The 26626-nt window shown below is 46.5% G+C and overlaps 1 protein-coding gene across 2 annotated transcripts; it reads right to left on the bottom strand.

Moving 5' to 3' along the window:
* Positions 1–2129: 2129 nt before the first annotated feature.
* Positions 2130–25280, bottom strand: RALB (RAS like proto-oncogene B). 2 transcript variants are annotated; one of them, XM_077273284.1, is made up of 5 exons: positions 25058–25280; positions 15051–15224; positions 5808–6016; positions 2835–3012; positions 2130–2545 (listed from the first exon to the last, which is right to left on the bottom strand). In XM_077273284.1, the coding sequence occupies exons 2-5, from the start codon at positions 15162–15164 to the stop codon at positions 2426–2428; spliced, it is 621 nt and encodes a 206-aa protein (XP_077129399.1). In that variant the 5' UTR covers positions 15165–15224; positions 25058–25280; the 3' UTR covers positions 2130–2425. The 2 variants fall into 2 exon arrangements, with proteins under 2 accessions (XP_077129399.1, XP_077129400.1); XM_077273285.1 differs by lacking the exon at positions 25058–25280 and adding an exon at positions 21954–22078.
* Positions 25281–26626: the final 1346 nt, after the last annotated feature.

Genomic DNA, 26626 nt, shown 5'->3' with positions numbered 1-26626 from the left:
AGAGTAAATTTTGTACGTTATCTTCAACTGTGAAGGGGAAAAAAAAAAAGTTAAATAGATCTTGTAGCGGTGCAAAAAATTCTGAAACATTTTAGAAAGTTGCAAATGAAGTAACAGAATAAACATTCTGGATAATGAAAACATTGCATTGTGGAGCAAAGCCCAAAATAAACTTGTTTAAAATGGCGCAAAAGAGAAAACTGATGAGTGCCAAGTTGGGGCCGCGGTCCGTTGTAAAGCTTGGGTCCACTGGGACTCGGCCTGTTCCCCGCACCGCGTCTGTAGCAGAGCGTCACACGACCAGGACACGGGGGGTAAAATGTACCAATTTATTATTATACAGTAGAAATACAAATCAGTGCGATTAGCATGGAAGAAAAACAAAAGTGGAACATCCCACCCCACCCGCACATGTAGAAAATCCCAGGCCACCAGGTCGTAGGAAGGAAACCGAAGCGTTCACGGCGGCGCCCGGTCCTAGGGCTCAGCGACTGCAGCACGGTTCACAATGGCCGCCTCGGACAAGAGCAGGGGCCCGATGCCGCCACAATATGATTCACCTCTATCAAAAATACCCAAGACGGTATCAGAATAAATCTCTAGGGATTGGCACAAAGTGGAGGATGTGTCAGCGGGCACAGACGGGCATAATACTGATCAGAATACTAGTGTAATGGCATGTGTCGCCCCTCCCCCATCACTGGGAGCCCCTCATTACTTATACAATTAGTGTTCTGACGAGGGGCAAAGTTATATCCAAACCGATTATCCCAAAATCTGGAGCTTTAATGCCCCCAATATTTACTTTACGGCTCGAGAGGTGGAGCACCCCACAAAGTTACCCCAAAAGCTCAACATTTCTGCTTGCTGTCAACATCCTGAAAAGTCATCCCAATACCTTCCACAGTGTTTGTTACAACTGTATCCACTCTACACAATTCCTCTGTGAGCTACAAAGACCCCCAGACTGATACAATGTAGCAAACCATCAGCACAGGAGAGCTGATCGGTTAGATCGATACATAGTAACAAATCCTCAGCTAAGAAGCTGGGGCTCATGATGCAATTTCAGCTTTTGAAGGGTACGATTCACTGACAGCAAGCAGAGATTCTAAGCAAAAATAAAATGAAAAATTGCAATGCCAAGTATCAGAAAGTTGCAGCATCTGCTCGTGTAATCACTGCACTGGTATTGGGGTGAAATGAAAAAAAAACAAAACGAAAGCCCCAAAGATGATCCAAAAATGGAATCTCTGCAGCCTCAGAGCGGCCAAAATGCCCCAAACCGCCCTATAATAACCCCGACCCAACCTGCTATATACACCCTGTGCTCATTACTAAAGGGTCAGAGGTTATTCTGAATATAACCCACGCCCGGCCACAGCTCAGCAATCACAGCTCAGCAATTTTGCAAAATTTTTTTTTTTTTTAAATGGACTTAGGTCTTCTACTCCAGTCACATCCAGAGCTGCATTCAGAATTCTGTAGGACGTTACTTGACGTAATACTTTGCAGAAGTGTGTGAGGAAGAGGGGGAGGGGGAAATATTTCCCACAATGCAATGCAGGAGCCTTCCAGTAATAATTGCAATCACTGAAATTAACTATAGAACTGCTGCATGTGACGATTACAAGTTGCTTTGCAACCAAGTAGAAAAAAAAAAAAGTGAATTTTGTCACGACCTTCATCAGGTAAGGATTACTGCAGGTTTGTGCAAGCACTATCCCGGCAGAATTGTGAATGCAGCTCTGAGTGTGAGTGGAGTACACAACATAAGCCAGGATCGGCGCAGTATTAATGCCATAAGCAAGATGGCGTCCGAGAAATCTAAGACGTCTCCCCACGCCTCCAGGTCTGAAAATCTTTACTCATTGCAAAACTTTGTGGTTTTTGTAAAGTGCGGAGAAAAATTGCACCAAGAGGAAATTTGGCAACGGAAGCAAAAAACAAACAAAATACAACTAAATACAATTACCCCATGGATGATAGGAGTTGCAGTCCTCGCCTGGCGGTCTCATGGGGCCGAATACTGGTAACTCGCGTCCCTTCCCTGCTAACTACCCGTTCTCTGGATCATGGCATTGCTATGCTGGATCAGCCGCAGTTTTCGGTGCGGACCACCGGCCATATTTTTTATTCTTTTTTTTTTTTTTTTACTTTCTCACAGAAAACATTTTGTTCCTTTTTGGCAAAAAGAAAGTGAAACCTCAGTTATATATGGAGGAGATGAACGGCGGCGGCTCTTTCCCCTTGATGTGGTGGGGTCCGGCGCCGGCTGCTTAGTCTTTATAGCACTGAATGAATTAAATACTAAAATGCTGCATTAGAAAAAAAAAAAAAATAGAAAAAAATATATAAGAGTCGGGTTTGGAGCAGGGGCGTCGCTCGCTGCAGCCCTTCACAGGTGGCGTCCGCGGCGGCGCGGTCACAGTAGACAGCATCGCTGTTTGAAGCTCTTCTTGCTTTTGCCGCTCTTCTTCCCATTCTTGTCCTTGTTCTCGGACATTTTCTTAGCCCGGATTTCTCGCATCAGGTCAAAGAAAACCTGGAAAAAAAATAACAAAAAAAGCATCAGTCAATATAATCTGCACAGCGCTCTGAAGAGCAGGGTCTGAACGGTCGCATGGTGAGGAAGAAGCTGCAGCCAGCAAAGTCTGGGGTCTTCCAGTCACACACCCCGGGGGGACGGAGCCCTCACCTTGTCCACCACCCAGGGGGGACGGAGCCCTCACCTTGTCCACCACCCAGGGGGGACGGAGCCCTCACCTTGTCCACCACCCAGGGGGGACGGAGCCCTCACCTTGTCCACCACCCAGGGGGGACGGAGCCCTCACCTTGTCCACATTGGCTCTGGTTTTGGCGGACGTCTCCACGTACTGCACCCCCCACTCCTCAGCTTTGCTCCGGGCGATGTCCACAGAGACTTGTCTCCTGTCCTCCAGGTCAGACTTGTTACCCACGACCAGCAGAGGGATCTTGTCTTCTTCCGCTTTCACACGCAGGATCTGCTCTCTGTAAGGGAAAGCCACCAGGACGGTGATTAATAGGTTTTTTGGGTGAGCAGATTTTCTGGCGATCACCTCCATAATACCGCCATGTTGTAAGTGAATGCTGGATCCTTAATCATTGTGATCCTGGGATTTCTCAGACATAATCTCTACACAATAGGACTCCATGCCTCAGCATATTCTAGGTTCTCTGCTTGCTGTATGGGACTCCATGTGTTCATTACATTCTGAAGCGATCCCCCCACCCTGATCTGCTCCTTGTCCCTTTCACCTGGGTCTGCCCTCTCTCCACCAGTCAGAACTTGCTAGATTTTGTTAATTTATCCCTCACGAGGTTACACACCGCTAAACAGGAGGAGATGCCCTGGTGCTGCAGGCTGCGGCACGCTCCAGGTCACTGCATCATGGCGCCTGGTCTCACGCTCCTGTCTGTTCTTGTCCTCAAAGAAAAACTAAATTCCTCAAAACCAGAAGAAAAAAAAAAAATCACAGGAGGCGAAAAGAGGCGAAGACAGGAGAACTGCACAAATCAGAAAAGAAAAAGCTTTCCGAAACGGAAACCCTGCCTACCCAAAGAGCACCATCACCAAACTTCTGCTGTAAAGATCATGACCGCACCACCAGAGGGGTCCACCCACCAAGGACAGGAAACCTACCGGCTTAAAAAATGGTGGCACCTCTCCCACATCGGGCGAATTAAAGAGCATGAGAGGACCACCAGTGATTAATAAAAATAACTACCACCTAATGTAGAGAAAGGTGTGCTCACCCACATGTGATGGGACGGAATATAAGTGTGCGGTCATGGGTTCTGTAAAATCCCACTATCAGTAAGTAACAGACCATCAATCACCCATAACAGCACCATGAGAGATTTACAGAGAAAAATAATCTAGGAAGGAACCACCGCCTGGAGCACCCTTCACCCAAAGGTGAGGTTGGATGACTATCCAACCTCACCTATAGTGGATAGATATATATATTTCTGTTAATGTTGATGATTATGGCTTAGAGCCAATGAAAACACAAAAGTCAATATCTCAGTAAATTAGAATACTTTATAACACCAGCTTGAAAAATTATTGTAAAATCCGAAATGTTGGCCTACAGAAATGTATGTTCAGTAAATGCTCTCAATACTTGGTCGCGGCTCCTTTTGCATCAATTACTGCATCAATGCAGTGTGGCATGGAGGCGATCAGCCTGTGGCTGCTGAGGGGTTATGGAAGCCCAGGTTGCTTTGATAACAGCCTTCAGCTCGTCTGCATTGTTGGGTCTGGTGTCTCATCTTCCTCTTGACAATACTCCATAGATTCCCTATGGGGTTAAGGTCAGGTGAGTTTGCTGCCAATCAAGCCCAGTGATACTGTTGTTTTTACACCAGGTATTGGTACTTTTGGCTGTGTGGACAGGGGCCAAGTCCTGCTGGAGAATGACATTTCCATCTCCAAGAAGCTTGTCGGCAGAGGGAAGCATGAAGTGCTCTAAAATGTCCTGGTAGACGGCTGCGCTGACTTTGGTCTTGATAAAACACAGTGGACCTACACCAGCAGATGACATGGCCCCCAAACCATCACTGATTGTGGAGACTTCACACTAGACCTCCAGCAGCTTGGATTGTGGCCTCTCCACTCTTCCTCCAGACTCTGGGACCTGGATTTCCAAATGAAATGCAACATTTACTTTCCTCTGAACACAACACTTGGACCACTGACAACAGTCCGGTTCTTTCCTCCTTGGCCCAGGTAAGACGCTTCTGGCGTTGTCTATTGGTCATGAGTGGCCTGACACAAGGAATGTGACACTTGTAGTCCATGTCCTGGAGACGTCTGTGTGTGGTGAAGCAATGACTCCAGCAGCAGTCCGCTCCTTGTGAATCTCCCCACATTACTGAATGGCCTTTTCTTAACAATCCTTTTCAGGCTGCGGTTATCCCGGTTCCTTGTGCAGCTTTTTCTACTGCACTTTTTCCTTCCACTCCACTTTCCAGTAATCTGCTTGGATACAGCACTGTGTGAACAGCGGCTTCTTTAGCAATGACCTTTTGTGGCTTCCCCTCCTTGTGGAGTGTGTCAGTGACGCCTTCTGGACATCTGTCAGGTCAGCAGTCTTCCCCATGATTGTGGAGCTACTGAAACAGACTAAGTTACCTTTATAAACACTTAGGAGCCTTTGCAGGTGCTTTTTGTTAATTATTCTAATTTATTGAGATCATGACTTTTGGATTTTCATTGGCTGTAAGCCATAATCATCAACATTAAGAGAAATAAACACGTGAAATAGATCACTCTGTGTGTAATGACTATAGAATATAAGAGTTTCACTTTTTGTACTGAAATTAACTTTTTGATAATATTTTAATTTAGTGATAAGCACTTGTACATTACTGATCCTGAGTTACCTCCTGTATTATACCCCAGAGCTGCACTCACTATTCTGCTGGTGCAGTCACTGTGTACATACATTACATTACTGATCCTGAGTTACCTCCTGTATTATACTCCAGAGCTGCACTCACTATTCTGCTGGTGCAGTCACTGTGTACATACATTACTGATCCTGAGTTACCCCCTGTATTATACTCCAGAGCTGCACTCACTATTCTGCTGGTGCACTCACTGTGTACATACATTACATTATTGATCCTGAGTTACATCCTGTATTATACCCCAGAGCTGCACTCACTATTCTGCTTGTGGAGTACAGTCATGTATATACACTGACTCAGTGCAGTTTCTGTATATTTAATGTGTAGTATGATTATTGTGCGGTTGTGTTGGGATTTATAGTTATTCTGACCTGAACTCGCTCGTGGCTGTGAAGGATTCCTGCTCTGTGATGGAGAACACCAGGAGGAATCCCTCTCCGCTGCGGAAGTAGTTGTCGCGGATGGCTGCGTAGTCCTCCTGGCCGGCGGTGTCCAGGATGTCTATCTGCACCTCCTCCCCATCCAGCACCACCTTCTTCCTGTAGCTGTCGGCCTTTGTGGGCTCATAATCCTCCACAAACTGAAAGCAAGAAACAAAAACAGGTAATAGCATCGATAACAATCCCACCAGATCCCTGCAGATCACAGTGATCAATGGATTGGTGGCGGGGGAGGGGCGGCGTGTTAGAACGGCACCCAAGTATTATTTGTCATTGATCACTAGTACCAGTCAGGAATAACGGCGTCCATATATCAGGTCCTCACTTGCACAACAGCTGCTTACTGTCAGTGAACAGAACTCGGGTCGCTCACACGCAGTCGCTGAGGTGTTTGTAAGGCCTCAGTCCCATCTGCACAAATGCAATCCAATTAAATAAATAAACTAGATAGAACAACATTGGTCCGAATGCAATCCTATCTTTGTGTGTTCATCTGTGGTCTGTTTTTTCCCCCAGTTCGGATTGGATCACGATTGGACTGGAAAAAAGTCGCAGCATGCTTGTAATCGGAAATCGGATTACATCCCGCAATAGAAGTCAATGGGTGCAAGAAAAAAAAAAAAAAAATGAATAAAAATATAAATATTATATTTATTTATTACGAACAGCACTCAACAAAATATCTTATTAACCCCTTTCTGTCATTGGACGTACTATTCCGTCCATGTGGGGTGGGCCCTACTTCCCAAGGACGGAATAGTACGTCCAGCACGATCGGCCGCGCTCACGGGGGGAGCGCGGCCGAGTGTCAGCTGACTATCGCAGCTGACATCCGGCACTATGTGCCAGGAGCGGTCACGGACCGCCCCCGGCACATTAACCCCCGGCACACCGCGATCAAACATGATCGCGGTGTACCGGCGGTATAGGGAAGCATCGCGCAGGGAGGGGGCTCCCTGCGGGCTTCCCTAAGACCCCCGGAGCAACGCGATGTGATCGCGTTGCTCCGAGGGTCTCCTACCTCCTTCCTCGCTGCAGGTCCCGGATCCAAGATGGCTGCGGCTGGTCCTGCAGGGAAGGAGGTGGCTTACCGAGTGTCTGCTCAGAGCAGACGCTGGTAAGCCTGCAGCCCTGTCAGTGAGATCGGTGATATGACAGAGTGCTGTGCACACTGTCAAATCACTGATCTGTGATGTCCCCCCCTGGGACAAAGTAAAAAAGTAAAAAAATTCCTAAAAAAAAAAAAAAAAAATTATTCCCATAAATACATTTCTTTATCTAAATAAAAAAAAAAAAAAATCAAACAATAAAAGTACACACATTTAGTATCGTCGCGTCCGTAACGACCCCACCTATAAAACTACATAACTATTTAACCCCTTCAGTGAACACCGTTTAAAAAAAAAAAAAAAAAAAAAAAAACGAGGCAAAAAACAACGCTTTATTCTCATACCGCCAAACAAAAAGTGGAATAACACGCGATCAAAAAGACGGATATAAATAACCATGGTACCGCTGAAAACGTCATCTTGTCCCGCAAAAAACGAGGCGCCATACACCATCATCAGCGAAAAAATAAAAAAGTTATAGTCCTCAGAATAAAGCGATGCCAAAATAATTATTTTTTCTATAAAATAGCTTTTATCGTATAAAAGCGCCAAAACATAAAAAATGATATAAATGAGATATCGCTGTAATCGTACTGACCCGAAGAATAAAACTGCTTTATCAATTTTACCAAACGCAGAACGGTATAAATGCCTCCCCCAAAAGAAATTCATGAATAGCTGTTTTTTGGTCATTCTGCCTCACAATAATCGGAATAAAAAGCGATCAAAAAATCTCCCATGCCCGAACATGTTACCAATAAAAACGTCAACTCGTCCCGCAAAAAACAAGACCTCACATGACTCTGTGGACTCAAATATGGAAAAATTATAGCTCTCAAAATGTGGTAACGCAAAAAATATTTTTTGCAATAAAAAGCGTCTTTCAGTGTGTGATGGCTGCCAACCATAAAAATCCGCTAAAAAACCCGCTATAAAAGTAAATCAAACCCCCCTTCATCACCCGCTTAGGCTACGTTCACATTTGGGTTGTGCGCCGCAGCGTCGGCGACGCAACACACAACGCAGGAACAACGCATGCACAACGCTGCGTTTTGCGAAGCATGCGTCCTTTTTTTGCTTGATTTTGTACGCACAAAAAATGCAACTTGCTGCGTCCTCTGTGGCAGTGACACATGCGTCGCAAAACGCAAGTGCAACGCATGTCCATGCGCCCCCATGTTAAATATAGGGGCGCATGACGCATGCGGCGCCCGACGCTGCAGCGTAGAACGCTAATGTGAACGTAGCCTTAGTTAGGGAAAAATAAAAAAAAAATTAAATGTATTTATTTCCATTTTCCCATTAGGGCTAGGGCTACATTTAGGGTTGGGGCTAAAGTTAGGGTTAGGGTTTGGATTAAATTTACGGTTGGGAATAGGGTTGGGATTAGGGTTAGGTGTGTGTCTGGGTTAGAGGTGTGGTTAGGGTTACCGTTGGGATTAGGGTTAGGGGTGTGTGTGTGGATTAGGGTATCAGTTATAATTGGGGGGTTTCCACTGTTTAGGCACATCAGGGGCTCTCCAAACGTGACATGGCGTCCGATCTCAATTCCAGCCAATTCTGCATTGAAAAAGTAAAACAGTGCTCCTTCCCTTCCAAGCTCTCCCGTGCGCCCAAACAGGGGTTTACCCCAACATATGGGGTATCAGCATACTAAAGACAAATTGGAGAACAACTTTTGGGGTCCAATTTCTCCTGTTACCATTGGGAAAATACAAAACTGGGGGCTAAAAAATAATTTTGGGGGGAAATTTTTTATTTTTTTATTTTCACGGCTCTGCGTTATAAACTGTAGTGAAACACTTGGGGGTTCAAAGTTCTCACAACACAACTAGATAAGTTCCTTGGGGGGTCTAGTTTCCAATATTGGGTCACTTGTGGGGGGTTTCTACTGTTTAGGTACATTAGGGGCTCTGCAAACGCAATGTGACGCCTGCAGACCAATCCATCTAAGTCTGCATTGCAAATGATGCTCCTTCCCTTCCGAGCTCTGCCATGCGCTCAAACGGTGGTTCCCCCCCAGATATCAGGTATCAGCGTACTCAGGACAAATTGGACAACAATATATACGGTCTAATTTCTCCTGTTACCCTTGGAAAAATACAAAACTGGGGGCTAAAAAATAATTTTTGTGGAAAAAAAAATATTTTTTATTTGCACGGCTCTGCGTTATAAACTGTAGTGAAACACTTAGGGGTTCAAATCTCTCACAACACATCTAGATGAGTTCCTTAGGGGGTCTACTTTCCAAAATGGTGTCACTTGTGGGGTTTTTTTACTGTTTAGGTACATTAGGGGCTCTGCAAACGCAATGTGACGCCTGCAGACCATTCCATCTAAGTCTGCATTCCAAATGGCGCTCCATCCCTTCCGAGCCCTCCCATGCGCCCAAACGGTGGTTCCCCCCCCAAATATGGGGTATCAGCGTACTCAGGACAAATTGGACAACAACTTTTGGGGTCCAATTTCTCCTGTTACCCTCGGGAAAATACAAAACTGGGGGCTAAAATATAATTTTTGTGGGAAAAAATTTTTGTTTTATTTTTACGGCTCTGCATTATAAACTTCTGTGAAGCACTTGGTGGGTCAAAGTGCTCACCACACCTCTAGATAAGTTCCTTAGGGGGTCTACTTTCCAAAATGGTGTCACTTGTGGGGGGTTTCAATGTTTAGGCACATCAGTGGCTCTCCAAACGCAACATGGCGTCCCATCTCAATTCCAGTCAATTTTGCATTGAAAAGTCAAATGGCGCTCCTTCCCTTCCGAGCTCTGTCATGCGCCCAAACAGTGGTTTACCCCCACATATGGGGTATCGGCGTACTCAGGACAAATTGTATAACATCTTTTGGGGTCCATTTTCTCCTGTTACCCTTGGTAAAATAAAACAAATTGGAGCTGAATTAAAATTTTGTGTGAAAAAAAAGTTAAATGTTCATTTTTATTTAAACATTCCAAAAATTCCTGTGAAACACCTGAAGGGTTAATAAACTTTTTGAATGTGGTTTTGAGCACCTTGAGGGGTGCAGTTTTTAGAGTGGTGTCACACTTGGGTATTTTCTATCATATAGACCCCTCAAAAGGACTTCAAATGAGATGTGGTCCCTAAAAAAAAAAAATGGTGTTGTAAAAATGAGAAATTGCTGGTCAACTTTTAACCCTTATAACTCCCTAACAAAAAAAAATTTTGGTTCCAAAATGATGCTGATGTAAAGTAGACATGTGGGAAATGTTACTTATTAAGTATTTTGTGTGACATATCACTGTGATTTAATTGCATAAAAATTCAAATTTGGAAAATTGCGAAATTTTCAAAATTTTCACCAAATTTCCATTTTTTTCACAAATAAACGCAGGTAATATCAAAGAAATTGTACCACTATCATGAAGTACAATATGTCACGAGAAAACAATGTCAGAATCACCAGGATCCGTTGAAGCGTTCCAGAGTTATAACCTCATAAAGGGACAGTGGTCAGAATTGTAAAAATTGGCCTGGTCCATAACGTGCAAACCACCCTTGGGGGTAAAGGGGTTAAGTGCACGCTTCCCTGACCAGCAGTCAAATGGCCTCCCAGATAATAAGCCAAAAAAAAGGGGAAACCGCAGAAAAAGAGCTTGGGAAGCTCGAGAAAGGATTTGTTTTATCCGAAACATTGCCACGCCACTGTGCATTGAAGTCCAATTTTTTAATCTTTTTTGTGCAGTTCCCCTCTTTTTTTTGTATATATACAGTGTGTATATATATATATATATATATATATATATATATATATATACACACACATATACATACATATACACACACACACACACACATATTTTTTTATTTTACATAGATAGATGAAAAGACGGCAATTCATCTGCCGTGTACTGTAAAATCAATTCAGGAGCAGACGGGATAGGAGAGATGGATTACATTCAGTAAATACACATAGAATACATAGCTACATAGATGTCAGTGACATATACAATTACTACAGTGTGTGCAGCTTGCTGTACATGTATTTAATAAAAGATTTTTCTGAAAATAACATGACGTGGGCTTCCACGTAATTTTGTTAACCAGCAGAGGGAAAGATGGCAGATGTTTATAGCCTGGGAAAGTAGTAATACCCTTGGAGCATCCCAGGCTATTACAGCTGTATAATTAGCCTTTACTGGCTATTAAACCGGGGAACCTCAAAAAAAGAAAAATGATGTGGGGTCCCCAATAATTAATAACCAGCAAAGGCTATGCAGACAGCTGTGGGCTGATTTTAATAGCCTAGGAAGGGACCATGGATACTGCCCCCTCCCCCAGGCTAAAAAAACCCCATCAGCTCTCAGCTACCCCAGAAAAGGCGCTTCTATAAGATGCGCCAATTCTGGCATTAGCCTCGCTCTTCCCATTTGCCCTGTAGCGGTGGCAAATGGGTTGATAGTTGGAGGGGGGTTGATGTCACCTTTGTATTGTCAGGTGACATCAAACCCTGAGGTTAGTAATGGAGAGGTGTCAATAAGACGCCCCCATTACTAACTCCATAGTCATATTGTATAAAAACACACACAGAAAAAGGCCCTTTAATTAAGACTCCTTTAATAAATCTTAATTAAACCATACTTATCTCACCCACTACCTCGACATCTGCAAAAGAGTTAAAAGTAAAAAAAAAAAACGATATTCCTCACCTGTCTGCAGAGAAGATGATGCATTTGTCCCACGATGGGTCTAGCTCTGCTACATCTAGATGGCAGGCTGCATGGTTACATGATGCGACCATACAGCCTGTCATCCAGCAGACACACGGAGCAGCGTGTGCTCAATGTCTCCCTGTGAACGGCTATTCCCTCCTGTCTGAGGGCACCGCGAGTGTGTGAACGTTCTCCTGGCCGCGGTGCCATCTAACAGTTCCTGCGAGTTCACAGCCAATTAACTCACTTCACCTTTCTGACGCCACCGCGAGCGCGTGGGAAATTTTCCCATGGCGATGACATCACATAGGTTACAAAAACAAAATAAGATGATGGCTAAAAAGCCATGGCCAGCTCACCGATCCTTGCAGGCGCACGGAGCTTCGTCTCGGATCCAGACGAGGGATAATTACAAAGTAGAAACAGAAGGTGCTCCAGCTCCAATAAAAGAGATTCTTTATTAATGGTTAAAATCCAGTGACATAATAAATCCTTGCTGTAATACAAATGTGGGGGTACAGAGCCCATGCAACGCGTTTCGATCGCTGCCGATCTTAATCAATGCATTGATTAAGATCGGCAGCGATCGAAACGCGTTGCATGGGCTCTGTACCCCCACATTTGTATTACAGCAAGGATTTATTATGTCACTGGATTTTAACCATTAATAAAGAATCTCTTTTATTGGAGCTGGAGCACCTTCTGTTTCTACTTTGTAATCACATAGGTTACCTATGCTACATGTGAAAAATCGGATTGTATTCGCATGAAAAAACGCACGACACTGGCATTAAACGCGTCCGACTCTCCTGCATAAAAATCGGACCGATTTTAAAATGGCTAGTGTGACTCCAGCCTTACAATGTGTCCGTGTGAGGTTACAGCTTTCCGCTCATGGTTCAGGGCAGGCGAGAGATTTGTTGCTGCTGAATGAAAACTTTCTGCTTCATATCCGGAAGCTGAAAATCCATGGAGCTCATGTCCAGCTGACACAGCTGCAGCATCGTCACAGTGGACGAGTAATTTCTGGGTCACCACCCTCAGAGGGGTAACCTTTATTTTTGGCTTGAGGCCGCTGAATCTGACTCATATTTATGGAATAAGTTGTGATTTGTCCTGTGCACTTTTTTTTCCCACAGAAGAAAAACTTTGATTTATTTATTTTTTCTTCTATAAGTCATGCAACAAAAAGTTCTCCTTTTCTATGAGTGATCACAATTGTGGAAAAAAAAATTAAAAAGGGAAGAAAGACTTAACCTCCCTGCCCTAATAATATATATATATAGCATTCTGAAAACATTTCCCTGCAGGTAAGGGGCCAATCTGCAGGTAAACAGCGCTGCCCGGCCGCCGGACAGGCACCATATAGTGGGAGGGGAAGGGGAGTAAGGTAAGGTCAGGAGTCATTATTTTAATAAAGTTTCTATTTTTCTTTGCCTCTTGATTTATTTCTGTATTTGTTCTGATTAGATGGACACTTGGCAAAATGCTAATGATTTTTAAGCTTCCCTATAATTCACTCGGCAGCACATTGTCCCATTTAACAAGGACACGTGCTGCCGAAAACTATGATATGTTTTAGGTGCACAGTACAACTGCAGTGAATTCTGTGCACACAGTAGTGCGGTTAGCCCGTGTAAACAGAGTATTAACTGTTTGCAGATCGGCTGTCCAGTTGCAGCCTCGAGCACATTATTTGCATTACTACACTCCCCCGTGTACATGCATAACACACAGGTCGGTATAATTTGCCCTTTGGCTTTTTTTTCCCTCCACTGTCATCCAACTTAAGAAAAATACAAAAAAAAAAAAAAAAAAAAAAAAAAATGATAGAGTTTAATGTACCTTGTGTTTAATGTAACCATTTTATTAACGACCCTCTTGATGGTGTTGGACACATTTTACGTTTCTACTGTATTTTTCGGACTATAAGACACACCCGGGTTTTAGAAGTGGAAAAAAAAAATATTTGAAGCAAAATATGTGGTAAAATATTTAATAACATACTATTATATGTGGTGTTATTATATACAATAGTATGTTATTATGTTGGAATCTACGAGTAGAAGATGGAGCTGCGGGACCAGTAAAGAATTATATGAAAACACTGGGGGGTGAGTATAAGAATGGGGGCACAGGGCTTATATTTAAAGCACCACTCCAGCACTGAAAAATAACACTGGATTGCTGCTTTAAGATCCCATGGGAGAACTATAACTCCCAGAATGTCCTGCAGATCCTATGGCATGCTGGGAGTTATAGTTCACCACAGGAGTGGCAGAGTGCATTTTTATGTGTTATTACTAAACTTTGTATTAATTCTTACTTGTACAGACTGTGCTCAGTGCAGGTCCTGCAGTCAGCCAGCCACACTAGAAAACCAACAGTATCACTCTGTACAGCTTACAGGACCTGTGGTGAGGTAATGAAGGGCTGGAGCATCACATGACCGCACAGAGCCCTCCCTTTTATTACCTCACCACAAGATACATTGTTTCTAGTGCGGTGTCTGCAGGACCTGTGGTGACATAATGAAGATGCTCCAGCCCGCCCTCTTCATTACCTCACCACAGGTCCAATAATGACAGGAGCACTCGGCATCAGCAGGAGCCCGCGCTGTGCTGTCAGGTATGCGACGATCTCTCCTGTGGCCCCTGCTCCTGCCGCCTCCTCCACCAGACACACGATCTCTCCACCCGCTGCAGGAACACAGCGCTGGGGAAACCATGTGGGTCCGCTGTTTACGTGAATGAATATTCATTTGCTGTTCCCCTCCCACTGCTCGGCGCTGACAGCTAATGAATATTCCTTCACTGTAAGCGTCGGGACCACGTGGTTTCCCCAGCACTGGATTCCCGCAGCGGTGAGATTTTCCTACCTCCTGCATGTGCGATCCCACTCTGCCGCTGCCCCTCCCCACGTTACATTAGGACCATAAAATGCACCCCCACACTTTCCTCCCAAATCTGGAGGGAAAAAAGTGCGCCTTATGGTCCAAAAAAATACGGCACATTGTTACAGGGGACCCTCGTTATTACATTTGGGACCTTTCTCCCGACACATTGCTGTCTCTTCTCTAGAAGTGGGCAGGTGAGCAACTTACTGTCAGATGGGCTGTGAACGCTCCTGGCGGCAGGGCTGTTCTGCTCCCCTCCACGCCTTGTTAGCCTATCCCCCCCCCCCCCCATACCCCATAATTGCATTGCACCACAGTTAAAGCTTCTTAGTAGCCATGGTCATTGACCACAGCAACTTTGTGGCTGATCTGCCACGATCAGAGTAGTCTCCGCCCCTTAAGAACCCAGTGACAAACTTATCAGGCCACATTTGCCTGGAAGAAGGGAGACAGGTTTTATATGACCACGCTAAACACAGTGTGGCGCCATCACTCACCTCATCATACATGAACTGCAGGGTGAGCGCAGACTTGCCCACGCCTCCACTACCGACCATGATCACTTTGTGCAGGACCAGAGAACTCTGGGTTTTGTTCTTGTTGGCTGCCATATTGGATGATCCTTGCGGCTGCAATCATGCACCAATGGGCGGCTCACGTAATCCCAGTAGCTGCAAAACACAAGGAAACAAGCGATTACCCGGAGGCAGTCAGTGAGCTGGAGCCTGTAGGGAGTCCAGGCATGTGGGCGACGAGGAGCTGCGCCCTCCGGGGCCCCTCTCCATCCACCGCAGGCGTTACAGAAAAGAATTGTGATTTTAGAAGTGAGAAGACAAATTTCTGCAGAAAAAACAAACACACAACACAAAAAAACCCCCACACCTTTCCATGTTTACTCCAAAGACCCCGAGACTAGATCCCGGCATTCACCGTAGCCCCCAACTGCAGGTCACAGATGATTCAGTTTTACGTCCCATTAACAACCTGGAAGTCTTTCCACCAAACGAAAAATATACAAGTCACAGGGAGGAAAACAGATCCTCCATCACTGAGGCCGAAGGGCAGCTGCAAAACCGTGCGGGTTGTTCCCTACAACCCTCCAGCACTGATATAACACCACATGTGACTGATATCAGACCCTCTTACAGTTAAGTCCATATATATTTGGACAGAGACAACATTTATCTAATTTTGGTTATAGACATTACCACAAGAATTTTAAACAAAACAATTCAGATGCAGTTGAAGTTCAGACTTTCAGCTTTCATTTGAGGGGATCCACATTAAAATTGGATGAAGAGTTTAGGAGTTTCAGCTCCTTAACCTGTGCCACCCTGTTTTTAAAGGGACCAAAAGTAATTGGACAATTGACTCCAAGGCTATTTCATGGACAGGTGTGGGCAATCCCTTCGTTATGTCTTTCTCAATTAAGCAGATAAAAGGCCTGGAGTTGATTTGAGGTGTGGTGCTTGCATTTGGAAGGTTTTGCTGTGAAGTAAACATGCGGTAAAGGAGCTCTCCATGCAGGTGAAACAAGCCATCCTTAAGCTGCGAAAACAGAAAAAACCCATCCGAGAAATTGCTACAATATTAGGAGTGGCAAAATCTACAGTTTGGTACATCCTGAGAAAGAAAGCACTGGTGAACTCATCAATGCAAAAAGACCTGGGTGCCCACGGAAGACAACAGTGGTGGAGGACAGAAGAATAATCTCCATGGTGAAGAGAAACCCCTTCACTACAGCCAACCAAGTGACCAACACTCTCCAGGAGGTCGGCGTATCAATATCCAAATCTACCATAAAGAGAAGACTGCATGAAAGTAACTACAGAGGGTTCACTGCACGGTGCAGCCACTCATAAGCATCAAGAATAAAAAGGCTAAAAAACATCTAAAAAAGCCAGCACAGTTCTGGAAGAACATTCTGTGGACAGATGAAACCAAGATCAACCTCTACCAGAATGATGGAAAGAGTAAAGTAAGGCGAAGGCGTGGTACAGCTCATGATCCAAAGCCTACCACATCATCTGTAACCACGGCGGAGGCAGTGTGATGGCTTGGGCATGCATGGCTGCCAGTGGCACTGGGTCACTAGTGTTTATTGATGATGTGACACAGGAATGAATTCTGAGGTCTTCAGAGCCGCCATACTGTGTGCTCAGATCCAGCCAAATGCAGAAAACTGATTGGTTGCCGTTTCAGACTACAGATGAACAATGGCCCAAAACATGAAGCCAAAGCAACCCAGGAGTTAATTAAATCAAAGAAGTGGAATATTCTGGAATGGCCAAGTCAGTCACCTGATCTCAACCCAATTGAGCAGCATTTCACTTGTTAAAGACTAAACTTCAGACAGAAAGGCCACAAACAAACAGCAACTGAAAACCACCGCAGTGAAGGCCTGGGGAGCATCAAAAAGGAGGAAACACAGCGTCTGGTGATGTCCATGAGTTCAAGACTTCAGGCCATCATTGCCAACTAAGGGTTTTCAACCAAGTACTAGAAATGAACATTTTATTTACAATTATTGATTCTGTCCAATTACTTTTGGTCCCTTTAAAAACAGGGTGGCACATGTTAAGGAGCTGAAACTCCTAAACCCTTCATCCAATTTTAATGTGGATACCCTCAAATGAAAGCTGAAAGTCTGAACTTCAACTGCATCTGAATTGTTTTGTTTAAAATTCATTGTGGTAATGTCTATAACCAAAATTAGAAAAATGTTGTCTCTGTCCAAATATATATGGACCTAACTATAATGCTACAGCACAGATATAAACAGATCACATTTTCATTACTGTCCCTTTAATATCCTGCACAGGAGGGGCCGCGCTTCCTGCCATTGTTCTCCCTACACTAAATGTCCATGAAAACTTCCTGTCCTTGTATCCGGTGAGATGAATGCGCAGAATTTAGAACAAGGGGTCATACAGCCAGAGACGCCCCCTCCAACTTTTACCAGTTATTGAGCCTCATATGCAGAGCGGGTGGGGCCGGAGGCTCATTATTAGAGGGTCGGTCCGTCCTCAGCTCCGTAAAAGCCAAAAGTTCTACAAGACACATGGATGGTAAACGAATAAAACATAAACCGCAGAACGTGGCTGATGAGAGCGATTCATAACCGCACTGTAGGAACTAGAACTCCTTCATGGACCATGCAGACAAAGCAGAATCCTCACCATGGATTCCCCGAGACTCCCAATGTAGTCACTGCACCAGCAGAATAGTGAGTGCAGCTCTGGGGTATAATACAGGATGTAACTCAGGATCAGTAATGTAATGTCTGTACACAGTGACTGCACCAGCAGAATAGTGAGTACAGCTCTGGAGTATCATACAGGATGTAACTCAGGATCAGAAATGTAATGTATGTACACAGTGACTGCACCAGCAGAATAGTGAGTGCAGCTCTGGGGTATAATACAGGATGTAACTCAGGATCAGTAATGTAATGTCTGTACACAGTGACTGCACCAGCAGAATAGTGAGTGCAGCTCTGGAGTATAATACAGTACAGTATAAGGTGATTATTTCTTGTCCATTCCTTATAACAGAACAGGATACTGCTGCTCTCTGGGTCGGACGTCTGGATCTTCAGAGAGAAAAAGCAGAACACGTATAATGAAGTCACCGTCCGACACTTCCCCAATCACATCAGAGGGAAAAATGTACAAGAAGTGGAGGGCGTTGTGCCATCATGGGACTCTGACAGGAGACTTAAAGGGAACCTGTCACCACTTTTTTGCTCTATCAACTAAAAATATAATTTGCTTGTCAGGTATGCATTCCACATCTACATTTGAAACCCCCCCCGACACCATATGCATCACCCATTAAAAATTTAATTTGTCCCGCGCTCTATGTTAATCTGTTCAGTCCGATGAGCGTTGCCTCTGTTCCCTCACTCCATCCCTCCTCGGCTTGCTGTATGCATTCTTCGCCGTGAATCTCACAGAGCGCATACAGACTTTGCGCATTGCAATGTGACCTCGCGTGTGCGCAGTATGATTTGCCCAATTGCGGGCAAAGCCAAAAAGCAGTATGGTGCATGCGCCAGTACTGTGCCATACTGCTTTTTGCCTTTGCCCGCAATTGTGCAAAGCATACTGCGCATGCGCGAGGTCACATTGTATGAACAGATTAACATACAGCGCGGGACAAATTAAAAAGGTTTTTATGGGTGATGCATGGGGTGTCGGGGGGTTTCAAATGTAGATGTGGAATGCATACCTGACAAGCAATTAAATGATATTTTTAGCTGATAGAGCAAAAAAGTGGTGACTGGTTCCTTTTAACCGTTTAGAAACCCAGCAAGAATACACTGGAGAAATAGGTCAGTAACACAAGTGAGATACTGCGTTAAGTTACAATATTGTACACTGGCAAAATATTACCAAACAGTACGAGCCAACGACAACCAGACCTGAGGACACCAGGACCACAGTAGGGGCAGAACCAGGATAAGGGCTGATAGTAGCGGTACCATGACAGCTTTGCCGGGCAGGTAGGAGAGACCATCTAAATCATGAGCACTGCCCAAGAAGTGTCCCAGAAAGTGTAAAGCAACAAAATCATCAAATGAAGAGGTTGCAGGTGGTGCCCAGGACCAGAAATGGAACCTCAGAAACACCTGAGAGATGCGGCCCACTGCCCCGACGAGCCGGGAGAAGCGGCCCCCTACCACTAGAAGAAGCGGCCCCCTACCACTTGCACAAGCTCTCGACAAGGTGCGTTTCATGGACTCCGAAGTCAGGATGAGCTTGTCAGAACAGTCTCTTCCTGGAACGGAGCCACCACAAGAAAAATGAACATCTGTGGATATAAATGGCTGGAATTATAAACTATTAGGCTCGCTGGCAGCTGTGGACGTCAGTTTATAAGGAGAGCAGACCTAGCCGTGTACCCAGCCCCCGCTCTGTGCCTGTGTGCCACGGGGGGGATAAATATTAGGCAGGAAGCTGCCCCCCAGCACAGATCTGCACTACATAACCAGCATCTGGGACCCAACCCGGCCGAGCCAGTAGCGGCGCCTGCTACATCTCCCCACAATCCGTCTTGGCAGCCAGAATGAGAAATGTCCCCCCGGAGTCAGCCCAGGATCAACGAATACTCCCATAATATTCACAGATACTGGTGCCCGGGAGGAGAGGGCATCACGGAGGAGCGAGCACTCACAATGGATGGCACAAAGTCCTACGGCCAACTAAGGCTTCATTCACATCTTCAGTTTCCATTGGAAATATACCATTATAGTCTGTGACTGTTCATGTGTCAGAAAAAAATGTTAATAATCAGACAGCAACTGTTACCATCCATGTACAATAAAGAGCTGCTGCAACAATGTAGTTACCGTATGTGATCGATGATAAATACAACAATGAAGAGCAGAATGGTGTCTGAGAAAAATCACCGATGTCTGAATAAGGCCTATACACAACACTTAATTTCCATCACATGTGACTGATATCAGCCCCTCTTATAACGCTCCAGTACTGATATAACCTCCAGACATTACACCATATGTGACTGATATCAGCCCCTCTTATAACGCTCCAGTACTGATATAACCTCCAGACATTACATCACATGTGACTGATATCAGCCCCTCTTATAACGCTCCAGTACTGATATAACCTCCAGACATTACACCTTATGTGACTGATATCAGCCCCTCTTATAACGCTCCAGTACTGATATAACCCCCAGACATTACACCATATGGGACTGATATCAGCCCCTCTTATAACGCTCCAGTACTGATATAACCCCCAGACATTACACCATATGGGACTGATATCAGCCCCTCTTATAACGCTCCAGTACTGATATAACCCCCAGACATTACACCATATGGGACTGATATCAGCCCCTCTTATAACGCTCCAGTACTGATATATTATAGGTGTGGGCTTTTGCTTTTATTGAGGTCCCAGACACTACATTTTAAGTGAAGAGATGTTAAGTCTCCTGTACATCTATCTCTGCGGGACTTTCTGACACAATGGAGACTATCAGTCTAGGTAATTTGTGAGCTATAAATGCTTTTTCTTTATCCAGGGATGATACATTGCTGCTGAGTTTGGCTTGCACTGATTGTTTGCTCTGGCTACATTGCAACAAAGTGACATTGTGAAAGTTTTTACAAATATTTAAGAAACTTTGCATCTAAATTTATCAATATCGTCTGTTTGTCATCAGTGGAATTGAATGGACTTCTCACAGCTGAAAGTTTGTTACAATTGTCCACACTGGAAATATTGTATTAGTAAAACATGTACAGCACAAATCCTACAAAGTATCAGTGCAGGCAGATACTGGTTTCGTAAAATCTGTAGTTTATACAAGGCAAAGCTCAGAAATATAAAGACTTGTGACTGGCCCACAGATACCCCGACCAAGAGCAGAACCGCTGGCAGGGAGGTGGGGGGCCGCCGAGTCCCGTGGCATAGCAGGGGGCTTGATACTTTCACAAGACCCAGTGGTGGCTTCTGGAGCACAACCTACGTCACTAGAGCAGAATGATTTACAGCGGGGGGAGGGGGGGTGAAGCTTTACTGTGAGACCCCAGACTCGGGCAGATCAGATTGAAAAAATCATGCAAGTAAAATAAATAAAACGTAGGCCTCAGTCAGACGTCCATCGTGGATATAACGCCTACCCACTATAGTCTGAGGCTGTTCACATGTCCGCATTTTTCCATAGACCGTGTGTTTGCACAAAACACACGGAGACACGGCCTTTTTTTTTTTTTTAACAGTATCACAGATGAAAAATACAATACAAGTCTATAGGCAAAAGACACATACAGCATCAGTACACTCAGTGTTCTGTCTGTATACAAAGTAGGAAAGGATCGGGGAAGCTTTGCAAGTTATTTAACCATATGTGAAAATTAGAAAACACTGATGACTGATGGTAAAAGTGAACACACGGACCAAACACTGATGGCACTGGCACATGAAAGATACAGACATCTGAATGAGGTCTAATTAAATCATTCACAGCAAGGACTCATGCAGAAGACCAAACTTTTGGTCCGAATGGGAGACAAAACATCGGACCGCACTCGGATGACATCTGAGTGCAGTCTGATTTCTGCACACTGACAGATTTGAGAAGATGAAGAATTTACCCACCACCATCTTCTCCTTTGAGAGAATTGGATCACACTGAACAAACTCTGATCAGTGCAATTAGCATAATCAGACAGATTCTCTCAGATCATAGAAAATATGCTTGTGTGACCAGAGTTTAACCAAAACTACATAAGGGAGCGCTCCAACACTGCTCCCATCACCTACTGCCGGTTTGTAAGTTCCTCACTCAGTAACAGGAAGCAGAGATATAGAAACAGTATGAACACTTCCCCTTTAAGTGGCCGCTCTGGGACCCAGGTTTACCTTTCTCATCCGTATCCTATAGGACTAGGGGGCTTGAACCCGAAATGCGATCAGTTCCCCATAACATTGATTTCCACCTCACACAGCGACCAGTATGTGCATACGAGCTGCACACAGAGGGCCGGGCTCTCCAGGAATAGGAGAGGGCGGCGGCAGGGAGTGCCCCCATATTATTAATACACTATCTTTAGGGCCATGTGGGTGGAGCGCGGCGCAGAGCTTATTACATAGTACAGCATTTATCACACACACTAAATAAATATTATCAGAAGGTGGAAAAGTCCGGTAACTTTCTATCAAGTTTTGCATTTTAAATTTCTCACTATTTTTTTTTCCCAAGATCTCTGCTAGATGTCAGCAAATGGGAAACATTGTACCCAGCGAGAAGATTAAACATCACAGATATACACGGCTCAAAAATAAAAAATTAAAATTTAAAATAAAGGAAACACTTAAACAACAGAATCTAACTCCAAGTAAATCAAACTTCTGTGAAATCACACTGTCCACTTAGGAAGTAACACTGATTGACAATCAATTTCACATGCTGTTGTGCAAAATGGAATAGACAACAGTTGGAAATTATTGGCAATCATCAAGACCCTCTCAATAAAGGAGTGGTTCTGCAGGTGGGGACCACAGACCACATCTCGGTACCAATGCTTTCCTGCTGATGTTTTGGTCACTTTTGAATGTTAGTTGTGCTTTCACACTCGTGGTAGCATGAGACGGACTCTACGACCCACACAAGTGGCTCAGGTAGTGCAGCTCATCCAGGATGGCACATCAATGCGAGCTGTGGCAAGAAGGTTTGCTGTGTCTGTCAGCGTAGTGTCCAGAGGCGCCACCAGGAGACAGGCCAGTACACCAAGAGATGTGGAGGAGGCCGTAGGAGGGCAACAACCCAGCAGCAGGACCACTACCTCAGTCTGTGCAAGGAGGAATAGGAGGAGCACTGCCAGAGCCCTGCAAAATGACATCCAGCAGGTCACAAATGTGCATGTGTCTGCAAAAATGGTTAGAAACCAACTCTATGAGGATGGTCTGAGTGCCCGACGTCCACAGATGGGGGTTGTGCTCACAGCCCCACACCGTGCAGGACGCTTGGCATTTGCCACAGAACACCAGGATTGGCAAATTCACCACTGGCGCCCTGTGCTCTTCACAGATGAAAGCAGGTTCACACTGAGCACATGTGACAGATGTGACAGTCTGGAGATGCTGTGGAGAGCGATCTGCTGCCTGCAACATCCTTCAGCGTGACCGGTTTGGCAGTGGGTCAGTAATGGTGTGGGGTGGCATTTCTTTGGAGGGCCGCGCAGCCCTCCATGTGCTCGCCAGAGGTAGCCTGACTGCCATTAGGTACCGAGATGAGATCCTCAGACCCCTTGTGAGACCATATGCTGGTGCGGTTGGTCCTGGGTTCCTCCTAATACAGGACAATGCCAGACCTCATGTGGCTGGAGTGTGTCAGCAGTTCCTGCAAGATGAAGGCATTGAAGCTATGGACTGGCCCGTCCGTTCCCCAGACCTGAATCCGATTGAACACATCTGGGACATCATGTCTCGCACCATCCACCAACGTCACGTTGCACCACAGACTGTCCAGGAGTTGGCGGATGCTTTAGTCCAGGTCTGGGAGATCCCTCAGGAGACCATCCGCCTCCTCATCAAGAGCATGCCCAGGCATTTTAGGGAGGTCATACAGGCACGTGGAGGCCACACACACTACTGAGCACCATTTCCTTGTCTTGAGGCATTTCTACTGAAGTTGGATCAGCCTGTAACTTCATTTTCCACTTTTGATTTTGAGCCTCATCCCAACTCCAGACCTCCGTGGCATATTAGTTGTGATTTACGTTGATCATTTTTTAGGTTTTATTGTTCATAGAGGAGGCCTGGGATAGTGGAGAATGCCTGTACAGAGATGGTGCTGGAGGCCGGGGGCTGATGGTGAAGGAGGACGGTACAGAGGCCGGGGGCTGATGGAGGAGGAGGACGGTACAGAGGCCGGGGGCTGATGGAGGAGGAGGACGGTACAGAGGCCGGGGGCTGATGGAGGAGGAGGACGGTACAGAGGCCGGGGGCTGATGGAGGAGGAGGACGGTACAGAGGCCGGGGGCTGATGGAGGAGGAGGACGGTACAGAGGCCGGGGGCTGATGGAGGAGGACGGTACAGAGGCCGGGGGCTGATGGAGGAGGAGGACGGTACAGAGGCCGGGGGCTGATGGAGGAGGAGGACGGTACAGAGGCCGGGGGCTGATGGAGGAGGAGGACGGTACAGAGGCCGGGGGCTGATGGAGGAGGAGGATGGTACAGAGGCCGGGGGCTGATGGAGGAGGACGGTACAGAGGCCGGGGGCTGATGGAGGAGGAGGACGGTACAGAGGCCGGGGGCTGATGGAGGAGGAGGACGGTACAGAGGCCGGGGGCTGATGGAGGAGGAGGACGGTACAGAGGCCGGGGGCTGATGGAGGAGGAGGACGGTACAGAGGGGAGGATGGTGGGTGAGGCCGGGGATGATGGAGGAGGAGGACGGTACAGAGGCCAGGGGATGATGGAGGAGAACGGTACAGAGGGGAGGATGGTGGGTGAGGCCGGGGATGATGGAGGAGGAGGACGGTACAGAGGCCAGGGGATGATGGAGGAGGACGGTACAGAGGGGAGGATGGTGGGTGAGGCCGGGGATGATGGAGGAGGAGGACGGTACAGAGGCCAGGGGATGATGGAGGAGGACGGTACAGAGGGGAGGATGGTGGGTGAGGCCGGGGATGATGGAGGAGGAGGACGGTACAGAGGCCAGGGGATGATGGAGGAGGACGGTACAGAGGGGAGGATGGTGGGTGAGGCCGGGGATGATGGAGGAGGAGGACGGTACAGAGGCCAGGGGATGATGGAGGAGGACGGTACAGAGGGGAGGATGGTGGGTGAGGCCGGGGATGATGGAGGAGGAGGACGGTACAGAGGCCAGGGGATGATGGAGGAGGACGGTACAGAGGGGAGGATGGTGGGTGAGGCCGGGGATGATGGAGGAGGCGGGGGTTATGTTGGCCGGTACACAGGACGTGTCGGGGTATTCGTGTTCTCGCGGGGTCCGGCTCTCACCTCCGGCGTCTGTTCCGCCGCTCCCCGGTCCCTCAGGCTTCTGCTCTCCGGGCGCGGCTCCGCTTCCTGCAGCCGCTACAGTTGCCCGGATGGGACACTTCTGCACAAGTCGCAGCTACGGAGCCTCTGATGGGACAAAGCTCAGCCGCTGCACATGCGCAGTGATGAGGCGCCGATTTCTGCTGCTAAGAGTACGCCTGCTAGCGCCAGGATCGCGGGGAAGCGGCGGACCGGCGCCTTTATACCGCCTGTGGCCTTGGTGCTGGCGCAGTGACACATTTGGCGCATGTTCTGGACATTTATATCTGTTGCACCAACTCATGGCGTAAGACGTTCTGTAAATTTACGCCGCAAACTGGAGCATAAATTTGACGCAAATGTCCAGTTAGGTGAGCCACGCCGACTTCTGAGTAAAAAGCCCACAGTACTGGATCTGCGGAAACACGACCCAGGTGCGGTGACGGCGCCATTGTGCTCAGTGTCCGTCTCTGGCGTTCCTGTGATGTGTAAGGAGCCGCGCTGCGACCTCAGAGACACCGAAGGTTTATTCTAGCGATTACAGAACACTTTTATTTTGTAAAAAAAAAAAAAAAAACCAATGTTTTTGTCGCCAGTTTGTGACTCCAGGACATTCTCGTTCCGTAGATGTCGTGGGGCGAGTTCTTATTTTGGGCTGTGGACGGCGTGGGGCGAGTTCTTATTTTGGGCTGTGGACGGCGTGGGGCGAGTTCTTATTTTGGGCTGTGGATGGTGTGGGGCGAGTTCTTATTTTGGGCTGTGGACGGCGTGGGGCGAGTTCTTATTTTGGGCTGTGGACGGCGTGGGGCGAGTTCTTATTTTGGGCTGTGGACGGCGTGGGGCGAGTTCTTATTTTGGGCTGTGGACGGCGTGGGGCGAGTTCTTATTTTGGGCTGTGGATGGTGTGGGGCGAGTTCTTATTTTGGGCTGTGGATGGCGTGTTGCGAGTTCTTATTTTGGGCTGTGGATGGCGTGGGGCGAGTTCTTATTTTGGGCTGTGGACGGTGTGGGGCGAGTTCTTATTTTGGGCTGTGGATGGCGTGGGGCGAGTTCTTATTTTGGGCTGTGGATGGCGTGGGGCGAGTTCTTATTTTGGGCTGTGGATGGCGTGGGGCGAGTTCTTATTTTGGGCTGTGGATGGTGTGGGGCGAGTTCTTATTTTGGGCTGTGGATGGCGTGGGGCGAGTTCTTATTTTGGGCTGTGGACGGCGTGGGGCGAGTTCTTATTTTGGGCTGTGGATGGTGTGGGGCGAGTTCTTATTTTGGGCTGTGGATGGCGTGGGGCGAGTTCTTATTTTGGGCTGTGGATGGCGTGGGGCGAGTTCTTATTTTGGGCTGTGGACCGCGTGGGGCGAGTTCTTATTTTGGGCTGTGGATGGCGTGGGGCGAGTTCTTATTTTGGGCTGTGGATGGCGTGGGGCGAGTTCTTATTTTGGGCTGTGGATGGCGTGGGGCGAGTTCTTATTTTGGGCTGTGGATGGTGCGGGGCGATTTCTTATTTTGGGCTGTGGACGGCGCGGGCCGAGTTCTTATTTTGGGCTGTGAATGGCG

Source organism: Ranitomeya variabilis, chromosome 7 (assembly GCF_051348905.1).
Source record: "Ranitomeya variabilis isolate aRanVar5 chromosome 7, aRanVar5.hap1, whole genome shotgun sequence".
Classification (NCBI taxonomy): domain Eukaryota; kingdom Metazoa; phylum Chordata; class Amphibia; order Anura; family Dendrobatidae; genus Ranitomeya; species Ranitomeya variabilis.
This window is presented reverse-complemented; position numbering and strand designations above follow the sequence as displayed.